This window comes from Trichomycterus rosablanca, chromosome 13, assembly GCF_030014385.1.
Source record: "Trichomycterus rosablanca isolate fTriRos1 chromosome 13, fTriRos1.hap1, whole genome shotgun sequence".
Taxonomy (NCBI): Eukaryota; Metazoa; Chordata; class Actinopteri; order Siluriformes; family Trichomycteridae; genus Trichomycterus; species Trichomycterus rosablanca.
Window position 1 is genome coordinate 2,658,387 of NC_086000.1, and position 12,758 is coordinate 2,671,144.

General features: G+C 46.0%; 1 protein-coding gene across 3 annotated transcripts in view; it reads right to left on the reverse strand.

Annotated features, from left to right (window-relative positions):
• Window positions 1-12,758, reverse strand: part of ehbp1 (EH domain binding protein 1) — a 129,821-nt gene that overhangs the window by 74,146 nt on the left and 42,917 nt on the right. For all 3 annotated transcript variants that reach the window (XM_063006795.1, XM_063006794.1, XM_063006796.1), the window contains exons 10-11: window positions 12,481-12,700; window positions 2,364-2,542 (exon numbers count right to left, since the gene is read on the reverse strand). In XM_063006795.1, coding sequence (XP_062862865.1) covers window positions 2,364-2,542; window positions 12,481-12,700 — 399 coding nt within the window. The remainder of the gene's footprint in view (window positions 1-2,363; window positions 2,543-12,480; window positions 12,701-12,758) is intronic.

The following is a 12,758-nucleotide window of genomic DNA, read 5'->3' on the forward strand; positions in this document are numbered from 1 at the left end:
AAAGTGACTTACAGCTGTGACAGAGTACAATGTAAGAAATTGCGGTTTAAGGGCCAAACAGTGGCAACCTGGCAGTGGTGGGGGTCGAACCAGCAACCTTCTGATTGCTAGTCCAGGATAGAACTGTATCTCCCCAAACACCTACGAGATTGTCCTGACCTGTCCAAATTCAAGTCACTTCTCAAAACTCATCTATTCAATATGGCATTTAACTTGTAACAACACGAAATAAATGCTTTTATTTTTGCTATTCTTTTTAATAGTTTTTATACTTAGATCACGACAGAAATGTGAAGTCCTAGATCCTAAAACTTGTAAAGTTTTCAGTTTCCTGATTGCATGTGAATCTGTCCTGTTTCTGTCTAATTTTAAGAAATTGTTCTATATTTGTTGTTCTCTTTCATAATTTAGCTAATTTTTAATGAACTGTCTTATGCTGCTCTCTTTGTTTTTATCTTAATTATTCTTGATGTTGATGTACTATTTTGATTTTGTACTATGATTTGATTTGTATGGTGTATGTACGTATTTGTTTTGATTATTTGTCTTATGTAAAGCGTCTTTGAGTATCTTGAAAAGCGCTATATAAATAAAATGTATTATTATTATTATTATTATTATATCTCCCAGCAGGGTCCGTTTATGTCTCTGCTTGGTGTAGGTTCTTCTGCTATTTACGGCTTTCCATCCAGATTGAAAAAATTATTGGCTATGTCTAAGGGAAGGAGGGTGGTCACCTATTGAGTCTTCTGTGATGATATTTTTTTGCATTTTCCCCGCAATTGAGTCGTATCCAATTACCCGATGACATTACCGTTCCCCTCTGCTCTGACTGAGGAGAGCCGTGACTGACACACGCCCCCTCCGACACGTGTGTAGTACCCGACTGCATCTTTTCACCTTCATACGCCGATCAGCCTTGTGTACGGAGAGACACACCCTGATCACATGATCCCTCGTCTCTGTGCAGCGCCGTCGATCAGCCAGCAGAGGTCGTAATTACACCAGTTATGAGGGATCGCCTCCGTTGTTGGTGTAGGCGTACTAAAGGTGCTCGTGTTCCGCCGCGGTTCCTCCCGGGCTGCTCTCAGACGCACCTCTGAGCGAGCGCGCCGCAGCCTCCGCTCCAGCTGAGGGGAGCGTCGACTCTGCTTGTGTAAACTTTGTAATTAAAGCGGATTCGAGTGCCGTGCTGATGAGAGCGGATTGGCAAACGCGCACAAATTCAACCGAGGGATTACGCTCGCCCCGCTCCCGCCTGTACGTGCCATTTCAGACGAGAAGGTGTGTGTATGTATGTACGTACGTATAGCGGCGCGTGTGTGTGTGTGTGAACGAGAAAGAGAAATGTAATCCCTCTGTTAGATTGATGAGCATTCGCGAATCCGCCCACAAATACGCGCGGGCGAGTGTTTATCTGTAATACGTGCGCGTAATTAACGAGAGGGTGCGATCAGGACCAGTCAGCTAATTCGTTCCGCCGCCGCATTGCTCTCATTAAACACTCGCAAGTTGCCGCGAGCGAGGATGATAAAAGGCGCCGCGTCGTTTGGCATTAATTACCTCCCTGTACGGAACACGTAGGACCAGAAAGTGCAGATTCTGTGCCATCGGGTGGCACACGGAGGTCCAAATCTCAGCGGTGATACCCAACTGGACGTGTCTGGGGGGGGGGTCAGATGGGCTTTTTGGGATCTGACACTATGCAATAAGGCTCCTGCCTCTTGCATGTGGTCGAGCGGGAACACTCACTCACTTACTGTCTTAACCGCTTATCCAATCAGAGTCACGGTGGGGGGGTGCTGGAGCCTATCCCAGCTTCTCAATGGGCGCAAGGCACACAGTAACACCCTGGACGGGGCGCCAGTCCATCACATACACACACATTCACCTATGTGGTGAGGAAACCAGAGCTCCCGGAGGAAACCCACACAGACACGGGGAGAACATGCAAACTCCACACAGAAAGGACCCGGACCGCCCCGCCTGGGGATCGAACCCAGGACCTTCATGCTGTGAGGCGATGGTGCTACCCACCGAGCCACCGTGCCGCCCGAGCATATAACGTGATTCTACGCTCACGTGACGCAGCTGCCTAACATGCTAGCCCAGGGTTATGTTTTACTTTTTGTCCATGATTGTACAATCTGGTCCCGCTGTGGTTTACAGTTTAAGATGTTACATAAAGCCTCCACAAGGGGGCGCTCACATAAGTTATTTAATTATTTTTATATATGCGGTGCGGACAGGTGGAGCTCTGGATTCTAAACTGGCTGTGTGAGGGATGGTCGGTCGGATGGCGGCGTCTCTATACCGGTACTAAGCGGGTACGTTCGTGTGACGCGGTGAGGTGTGAGGCTCACATGAGGTCGGGTCTGAAGTGGTGCAGCAGGGCGCAGAAGGCCAGGCCGTTCCTCCACGAGGTGGTGAAGTTGGTGATCTTCACGCCGCGGTAGTTCTTGGTCACCTCTCGACACCAGGCTAGGAGAGACTGGCTGGCGTTCGGCCTCCCGCCCAGAACTGGACTGGGAACCGGACTGTCCTGTAGAGACACACACAAGGACAATCAGCGAATTATATTATTATGGGTCTGTGTGGAAACCTGGTGAAGAGGGCACGTCTAAATTCTTAGATACCTTACCAAACCGGGAATTAGCAGACGCTTTTATACAAACAGTATACAGTCTGAGCAATTGAGAGTTAAGGGCCTTGCTTAAGGGCCCAACATTGGCATCCTGGCAGTGGTGGGGCTTGAACCAGCAACCTTCTGCTTACTAGTCCACTATCTTAACAGTTTGATACAACCGGCCTAATAGAATATAATAGAACGCCTTTATAGAACTCATATATACTGTACGTATACCACATATAGTCGCAACTGTCGCCCCTGGAGCCGAGAAGGTTAAAGGTCTTGCTGAAGGGCCCAACAGTGGCAACTTGGCAGTGGTGGGATTTGAACCAGCGACCTTCTGCTTATTAGTCCAGTACTTTAACCGCTCGGCTACAACTGCCCTTATAGAATAGAATGCCTTTATTTGTAATATATACATTTAACAGTGGCAACTGTCGCCCCTGGAGCCGAGAGAGTTAAAGGTCTTGCTCAAGGGCCCGACAGTGGCAACCTGGCAGTGGTGGGGCTTGAACCAGCAACCTTCTGCTTACTAGTCCACTACCTTAACCGTACCTACAACTGCCCTAATAGAGCAGAATAGAACAGAACACCTTTATTTGTCATATACACTGTAAACATACAGTATATACATATACCATATATAGTCGCAACTGCCTTGCTCAAGGGCCCAACAGTGGCAAACTGGCAGTGGTGGGGCTTGAACCAGCGACCTTCTGCTTACTAGTCCAGTACTTTAACCGTATCTACAACTGCCCTAATAGAATATAATAGAACGCCTATATAGAACTCATATATACTGTACATATATACATATACCACATATAATTGAGACTGTCACCCCTGGAGCCGAGAAGGTTAAGGGCCTTGCTCAAGGGCCCAACAGTGGCTGCATAGCAGAGCTGGGAATTGAACTCTCAGCCATTCAATTGACAGCCCAACGCTCTACCCACTAGGCTCCCACTCTCCCATGATCATCAAATGTTTAACAATGGATGAGCTGCAGCAGGTAGATTTACCCAGACCGTACCGAATGCCACAGCATTATTAATCATTATTATAACCGCGTTTGAAGTTTTATCGAGCTGGACGACGAGAACCGGGCGGAAAACGGGATCGGCGAGATCCGGAGAAATCTCGAATCAGAGGGCTCAGCCGGAGAGGCCTCGCTCCGATCTAATCCTGTTAGAGAGGCGAACACGCCGTCACACACCCGCGGGATTCAAATTCGGGAGAGCTCGACGATCCGCTCAGCTCAGATCAGCTCAGATCAGATCGATCCTTCATCAAAATATCAACAAATCTAACACTGAAGCACAACAGCACAACCTGAGTGAACAGAAGTGTGTGTGTGTGTGTGTGTGTGTGTGTGTGTGTGTGTGTGTGTGTGTCACAGCTTGGGCCCTTAACACAGATGCAAAATCCCAGATTTCAGTGCACTGCGTGTATAGAACAGATTAACAACGCCCCCCTTTGGTCAGAATGTGCTACTACACAAGCAATTCAGACACCAGGAGAAATAAAGAGCGCTGATGGGTCAGGGCATGTCCAGGCACCCTAGTGGCCAAATGGTGTCAAAGCAGGCATGTTTTCAGATGTTTGAGCTGCATCAGACAATCGCGGTGTTTGACCTTATAACCGATTGTCATTAGTAGCTGTTAATTATGTGATGTATCAGGAAAAGACCTTCCCTAAACTGTTACTACAGCCATGTAAGGATATAATTAATAACCTAAAATGAAGCAATAAGTGTGGATGTAATCGATAATTAGGGTGGGTGTCCACATACAGACGAACCTCGATTTAACCGTTTTGGGATTCAGCTAAAATCCACATAAATGATATAAAGGAAAAATGCTTCCACCTTTCCAACCCAACAGTTTAGGGAAGGCCCTTTCCTGTGCACAAGATCTATAAAAGAACCCTGAACCGCTTTGGAATGAACTGGAACATCAACATAAGTGCCCAGTTGCACAAGCGCTCTTTTAACTGAACGGGCACAAATTCCCACAGTTATTATACAGAGGAACCTCCATTTGACGGATTTCGGACTTTGGCTTTAACGGACAAAATCTGGGAAACCTGAACGTCCGGTCCGATTGTTTAACCAGACCAGTAAAAAACAGTTCAGTATATGTCCTCTAGGCAGCGCTTGTCTCTGTTTACATTAGTAGTGATGGGCTTGTTTTGTCGGGAGGCTCGCTTCGTTCTCGCCTTTTTCTGTGTTTTACGGGTATGTATGACATATTCGCGCATCTATTTGCGTTGTTCATTTTACAGTCGATCATTTGTGCACGTTTGGCACTGTTGTTGACCTTAGTGCTGCGTTTTCGTACATTTACGCACCCCTGGGGAAAAAGACCTCGCTGTTTTGGACCAGTGCTTTGCTTCTAGTCGTTAAATTGAGGTTCCTCTGTACTTTAAAAGCATCAAGTTTACGGAACAGTTCAGCTTCTCAGGCGGTCAGTAACGTGCCAGCGGCACATTTATAAAGCAAGCCCTACAAATCTAAATTCTCCTCATATACCAGATCCACGCTGACCACAGACTTAGACTGTAGGGCAAGCCGTAGCCTCATGGTTAAGGTACTAAACTAGTACTCTGGTTCAAGCCCTACCACTGCCAGGTTGCTACTGTTGGGCCCTTGACCCCTCAACTGCTCAGACTGTATACTGTAACTGCAGTGTCTGCTAAATGCCAAAAATATAAATGTAAATGTAAAAATGTCAATTTTACCAGCCAGGGATGGACTGGAGTTTCCTTTATAGATCCTCCTTTGTGCACAGGATGATACTTTTGTCCACATGGTGTTTATAATCAGTAAAGAGCAGCAGGTTGATTTTGACCTTCACCTGTTCCACGTCAGGCTAAATTTAGCATTTAGAAACAGCAAACATTTTACCAAACACGAACCCCGTAAAGCTCCCGAAAACAAACACGACGGGGGAAATTTCATGCCATGTATAAACTTATCAAACTGAGCGACGTCTCGCCCTGAGCGACCCAGGTACAGCGGAGTAATAATAATAATAATAATAATATATACATAAAATCATGCCAGTGTTGGGATGCTAGAGGCCAGGATTACAGTCCGGCCCAGCAAACAGCACGGAGTCTATTACTATTAGAGTGAAACTCGTGTTCATCAGCAGCTCGTACACGACCCGGCGTTTCAACCCGGGCCAGAAACAAGAGCCGAGGAAAAGCAGAAAGTCATTAACGTGTCGACAGAGACAGAGAAGAGGGAGTTAAGTCCTGTGCTGTGTGAATGAATGAATAAATAAATGAATGAAAAAAGGCAGCAACATATTACACCAATAAAGCTGAATTTTTTTAGAAACTCAACACCTATTCGGCTCAAAAACAGAGTGAACAAGTACTTTAGCAGTTTAAGAACATTTCTACACCCACAATTATAAGGAATTTAAGGCTTTCCCCATCTACAGTCCATAATATGACTAAAGGTCCATGATACATAACATGCATAAAGGCTGAAACTTTGCAGCTGTAGCTTTGCACATCCAAAAAAAATCATTTTGTCATCAGCAGTTTTACAGTGATCGCTTTGAAGAGCAGTCCTGTAATAAAGAATCATTTGTGAGTGAATCGTTTGTGAGTGAATCGTTTGTAAGTGAATCGTTTGTAAGTAAATCTGTCCCAACTTTTTTGGAATTGGGCTTGTAAAAAGCCAAGTGGGCGAAACAGCGGCTCGGTGGGTAGCACTGTCACCTCACAGCAAGAAGGTCCTGGGTTCGATTCCCTGGTGGAGCGCTGTCCGGGTCCGTTCCGTGATTGAATACACGGTCAGTAATCTGTAGCCCAGTTTCTCATTTACAGTCCAACGTAAAATAGAACGCAGCATCCCGTCTCCGTCCAGCCGCTCGCCCGGTACCTGCTTCTGCTCCACTCCAGCTCTCATGTATTTATTCGCACCTTCAATCTGAAGCCTAATTTGTGCTAACCTGCGGCCGCGTGTCCGTCCCCTCTTAATGTTTCCAGTTGCTTTGGCCATGAAATTGCACTCGCAGCCCTTCGGTTTCAACTCCGTCGTTCCAATTAAAAAGTCCAATTATGGAAACGAGAGCTGAAGAGGAACATTAAGAGGGGAGACGGAGAGGAGCGGCGGGGGCGCGAGCGCAGCGGCATAAACACGGGCGCGGTGCCTTCAAAGAGGCTCGGAGAGCGGAATCGAACGCTCGGCCTGCGTTCCCGCCGCTGCGGAACGGCCGCGTCGAGCTGATTAAAGCGAACACGGAACCACGAAGGTGTGGAACGTTTACAAAAACAATCCAGCAGCATTAAAGCGGTTCCACACAGGGCCGTATCGGGTTTATTTAATAAATCACAGCACCCACGAAGAAGAACTGAATTTATATTCATTTTTATATATTTATTAATCTATCTAAGTAATAATGGGATTTTTTTTTCCTCAGCAACTACTTTGGCTCTTCTCATCCAGCAAGGACACAGAGAGCAAACAGGGGAATTGAGTATGTCATAATCGTTTCTCCTGTTGTCTTGTACATTCCGTCATTGTTATTTTTACCGCCACTTTATCCCGGTCAGGGTCGCGGTGGGCCTGATTAATTGGGCGAATGGCAGGAAACACTACAGCCTCATCAAATGCATTGTAAGGCCGGAAGAGGCGTGTTAGCCCTGGCTCATCTTGTCCAGCAAGGGTTTCAAGCAACAGACAGAGGTCGTCAGACCGAGCAAGGGAACTGAGTATATCACAATCATTTCTCCTGTTTTTTTACCTTTTGCATTGCACCAATTAGTTTTTGTTTCTCATTGTGGTTCGGTGGAGTCCTACAACCTCAGCAATTACTTCGTCCAGCACGGGTGTCAAGCAACAGAGGTCGTCATAGCAAGCGGGGGAACTGAGTACATCATAATCACTTCTACTTTTGTCTTTTACATTCCTTCATTCATTTGTTTGTTCTACCACCACTTAATCCTGGTCAGGGTCGCGGTGGGTCCGGTCCATTTGAGGAATGGCAGGAAAGTTTTTGTTTTAAAAAATAATATTTTTTAACCTTTGCATTGCACCACATTAGTTTTTTCTGTCACTGTGTTTCAGTCCTGTAATATAGAATCATCTGTGAATCATTTGTGAGTGAATCATCAGCGAATCACTCTTCATGTCGACTCCACCGAATCTGTATCTGTTGGTGGGTCTGATCTATGATTTAGTATAAAAGAAAACTGGACGTGTTCTGAAGAAAAGCCGTCCGCTCGCCGCTGCAGCCGCCGCCGGATCTCCGTCCACTCCAAGGTGGCTCGGATTCATTAACAGATCAGACGTCCGATAAGCGCAGGCAATTAAAATGAAATAATTACAAAGTCAAGCTTTTATAGTGCAGGTGAGAGTGTTAATCAAAAAAAGTGACCCTCATCAATGAGATGGTCAAGAAGCGTAAAGCCACGATCAATTAAGCCGAGAAAGAAAGAAAAGCCAAAAAACAACTACAAAAGAGAGAGAGAGAGAGAGAGAGAGAGAGAGAGAGAGAGAGAGAGAGAGAGAGAGAGAGAGAGAGAGAGAGAGAGCGAGGAGGAGAGCAAGACAGGGCAGGGTAAAAGATAGATAGAAAGAAAGGAAAAGCAAAGTAAGAAACGAGGCCATAAAGTACAGATGAAAGGAAGCAGAGTAAGATTTTATTTATAAAAATAAAATAAAGAAATAAAACAAGAACACAAAAAATGAAAAAGAAGGAAAAAAACAAGAGATGAAGGAAAAGAACGTAAATAAATATAAAGTTAGACAGACAGACGGGCGTGTAGACAAATGGATGAACAAAGCCGTAGCCTAGTGGTTAAGGTACTGGACTAGTATTTAGAAGGTCGCTGCCAGGTTGCTGCTGCTGGGCCCTTGAGCGAGGCCCTTAACCCTCAATTGCTCAGACTGTAACTGTAATGTAAGTCGCTTTGGATAAAGGCGTCTGCTAAATGCCGAAAATGTAAAAAATGTAAAATGTACAAAGAAATACAGAGAGAGATAGACAGATATACAGACAGACAGGTGGATAAACATGTTATGAACAGATGGATAAAGACACACTGATGAGTAGACAGACAGACGTCACAAGGCCTCAGTGCTGTAAGCTAAACACAGACTGATGGTGTAACACCACACCCCCCCTCCCCAGACAGACAGAGGATTCCACATCAGAGATCAAAAACACTTGAAGCACTTGAATGTGAGTGCAGTAGAATGTCAGACACTCCAGCAGCTCTGCAGAAGTGAGAGCGATTTAAAAGTGCTGGTTGACATTAAAACGAGAGGCGTTTAAACCTCAGCTAGAAACAGAACCGTAAATCAACTGACGGACATCAATTCATCTAGAACGTGTGTTTGGGGGAGGGGGGTGGTTAAAACAAATGTGTGTGTGTGTGTGTGTGTGGTTGATGGGGCAGTTATTCATCAGTGGGGTTGAGGGCTGCCCGGGTTTGGGCCGGTTTAAGGCCACACACCTGTGGGAGAGGATCAGCGGAGATTAATCTAGAGTTACTTGCTCAATCTTCACTTACCACACACACACACACACACACACACACACACACACACACACACACACACACACACACACACACACAAGAAAGGTTTCATTAATAAAGTCAAATCGCCAACTAGATTTCCTCGCATGTATTTCTACGTCTGGCACCAGGGGGCGTTAGTGGTTACACCAGCATGTATGAAGCTGTGGAAGAGCACAGCACAGCACAGGCGTTTAAGAGACTGTGATTCAGTATCCACGAATAAAACAAACCACACACACACACACACACACACACACACCTGTCTAAGTCTCTTCCTAACAATACCCCCTCACCGCTTGTGGGAACAGGATTTGTTAAATCGGCCACCGCTCAGGTACAGGTACCGGATTCTTCGAAGAGATCAGACAGAGACGTGTTTACGTTTCTCTAACCGCCCCTCCGACTGGTTTGGTGGAGCGGTAATCAGAGACCAGTGAGATCTGGAGCAGGGAGACTGGTCATGGCTTGGCAGCACACGTGTGTAATAGTGGATGGGATGTGGGCTGGTAAGCAAACCCAACAGAGCAAACTCTCAACCTTTCGACTGACAGTCCAAAGCTCCACTCACTAGTCTCCCACTCTCGCCGTATCGACTGAGTAACAGTTTGTATTTTTGCTGAAATGAGGAGCAACGTGCGACTCTCTGACATCGTGAAACTCTGAACATCTCCCAGCGAACCACTCGAACCTCATCTCACCCAGAGCAGAGATTCCACAGATAAGAGAGGCCCCGAGAGAGAGAGAGAGAGAGAGACCTCCAGCTTTCGGTCCGAGCCTCGCCAGCATCTCAGATTCTCCTCAGAAGCCGTGAGCTGTCAGAGATGGAGGGATGGAAGGAGAAGAGAAGCGGCGGAGAGGAGGGGGAGCTCAGGATTATTCTGCTAGAGTTTCAGAGATTATGGGGCCGTTTGGGGTTTTTATGGGGGGTCTTACTGCCCCGCTGATGCTCCTGCACGGAGCTGGGACAGAACGCTACTGTTTGAGGGCTGTATTGATGAAATTACACACACACACACCTGAACGGAGAGCTAGTGATGGAAGAAAGCAGTGCATGGAGTCTAGAATTATAAAATCACAAAGCAACACCGAAATGTAAAATAAAAGAATTCTGTCCGTCCGTTTTATTCGTCCCAGACTGAGTTTATAAGGACATCGACAAGATCAAAAATAGCAGCAAGTTCTGTTTCACCGAGAGAGCAGGGGGGAGGACGAGGGGGGGCAAAAGAAAGAGATAAACGACACGCCAGAGTGAAACCGTGACAAGTTCCAAAGTTTTGAGATCTTAGTCTGCGCCCTGACAGAACTCTTCTGAGACTCTTTCCTTTAGATTAACGCCCGGGACGCACCGGGACTCATGGAGCGCGGACGCCTGCAAATCGCAGAGGAGAAGCCGGACGAGCGCAGACAGGGGCGCGGGAGGGTGAAATGGGTCCGGCGCGAGAGAGGAAGAAAGAACGAAGGAAAGAGGAAGTGAAGATGGTGGCATTCTGGTGAATCAGAGCATCTCTGTTCATTTACATTAATCCGTCCCGCCGCCCGGATCCTCGTCCCAAATTTCAAAGAGGGAAAAAAACAAAAGACTTTGATGCAAATGGGAAAGTTTCTGCAGTACAGAGAGATTTAGAGAGCGGAGAAAAATCGGCTCGGATGCAAATATATACGGAGGCTTCAATCTGTCTCGCTTCATGTTTTAGTGGGCGTTTTATTATGGTATGGGTCGCGGTGTGTCCTGAGCTATTTGAACATAATGTTCATAATGTTCTGAGCCATTACTGTTGTAGCCTTGCGATTAAGGTACTGGAATAGTGATTGAAAAAATAGAAAAGAAGAGAAGAGAATAGAATAGAATAAAAAAGAATAGAATAGAACAAAAGAGAAGAGAATAGAAAAGAAAAATGAGAATAGAATAGAAGTGGAGAGAATAGAATAAAAGAGAACAGAATAAAAAAGAATAGAATAAAAGAAAAAAATAGTAGAAGAAAAAAAATAATAGAAGAAAATAGAATAGAAGAGAAGAGAATAGAATTAAAAAATAGAATAGAATAGAACAAAAGAGAAGAGAATAGAATAGAAAAATGAGAATAGAATAGAAGTGGGAGAATAGAATATAATAAAAGAGAAGAGAATAGAATTAAATTGAATAAAAGAGAAAAGAATAGAAGATAATAGAATTGAACAAAAGAATAGAAGAGAATAAAATTGAATTTAATAAAGGAATTGAATAAAGAATAGAACGCCTGTATTTGTCATATAGAAATACACTCATGTACAGTACAACAAAACTCTTTCTTCGCATATCCCAGCTTGTTTGGAAGTTGGGGTCAGATCGCGGGGTCGGCCATCATATGGCGCCCAAGGAGCAGAGAGGGTTAAGGGCCTCGCTCAAGGGCCCAACAGTGGCTGCATGGCAGAGCTAAGATTCAAACTCTCAACCTTTCAGTTGATCGCCCAAAGCTCTACCCACTAGGCTACCACTGTCCGTCCGTGGTATGGGTGTCTGGTTCGAGCCTCACCACTGCTCACACTGTTGGGCCCTTGAGCAAGGCCCTTAGGCTTCCATTGCTTAGACTGTATACTGTCACAGCACTGTAAGTTACTCTGGATAACAGTAAATGTAAATGACCGTACAGTGCTTGAGAAACGCTGTTTAAAAGAAAAAACGATCTATGGATAAGAGGCTGAGTGTGTGTGTGTGTGTGTGTGTGTGTGTGTGTGTGTGTGTGTGTGTGGCTCACAGGCCAGTGCTTCAGTGTAATTAAATGTGGGAAGGTTTGGACCAGGCCACTGTGGAGAACACACACATGGGTGCGAGTGCGGCTCTCTGATAAACCTCGGGCCGTAATTAAATACCGACCACGTTAACGCACAGACACACACACGTACACAGGGGGTGTAAATAAACACACACACACACACACACACACACACACACACACACACACACACACACACACACACACACACACTCTTGTTCTTATTTGACTAACGTGGGCACCGTCTCACCCTGTGGCGCACCTACGGCCTCGCCCGCTCCCTCCTGTGGTGCTGCTGGAGCGCGGAGGCGCTTAATTACAGGCATTTAATTACATGCTTAAGTAGCCTGGTGCACGCCTGTATTTAAATGTATTTATTTATTAGTATTTTAAATGTCATTTTTCCTGGTCAGGGTAGTGGTGGGTCCGGTTCCAGCGGGGAAACACGGCGACAAGCGGGGGACAGGGCACCGATCCATCGCAGGGCTTCGACCACCCACCCTACAGCCAAAACCAATCACGTCTGGTACGACAAAAGTGAAGCAGAGAAGGACGACTTACTTTGGGTGAAGAAGAGACCAGCTCTCTTGGCCCTAAAGCAGGACACGCCACGGGCACCTTTTCAGGCACGGCAGGTTTGGGCTCACTGGGCACGACTGGGTCGGCGGGGGTCGCTGAAGGAGGCAGAGGGGCACGACGTTTGGCGTTCTTGGATGTTGCAGCGCTCTCTGTCGCGGACTCGACCGGAGTGCCTGACCTGGCCTCGAAGAAGGGGTTCGATCTTAAAAAAAACAAAACAAAGAGAGAGAATCAAATTATCATTATTATTATTATTATTA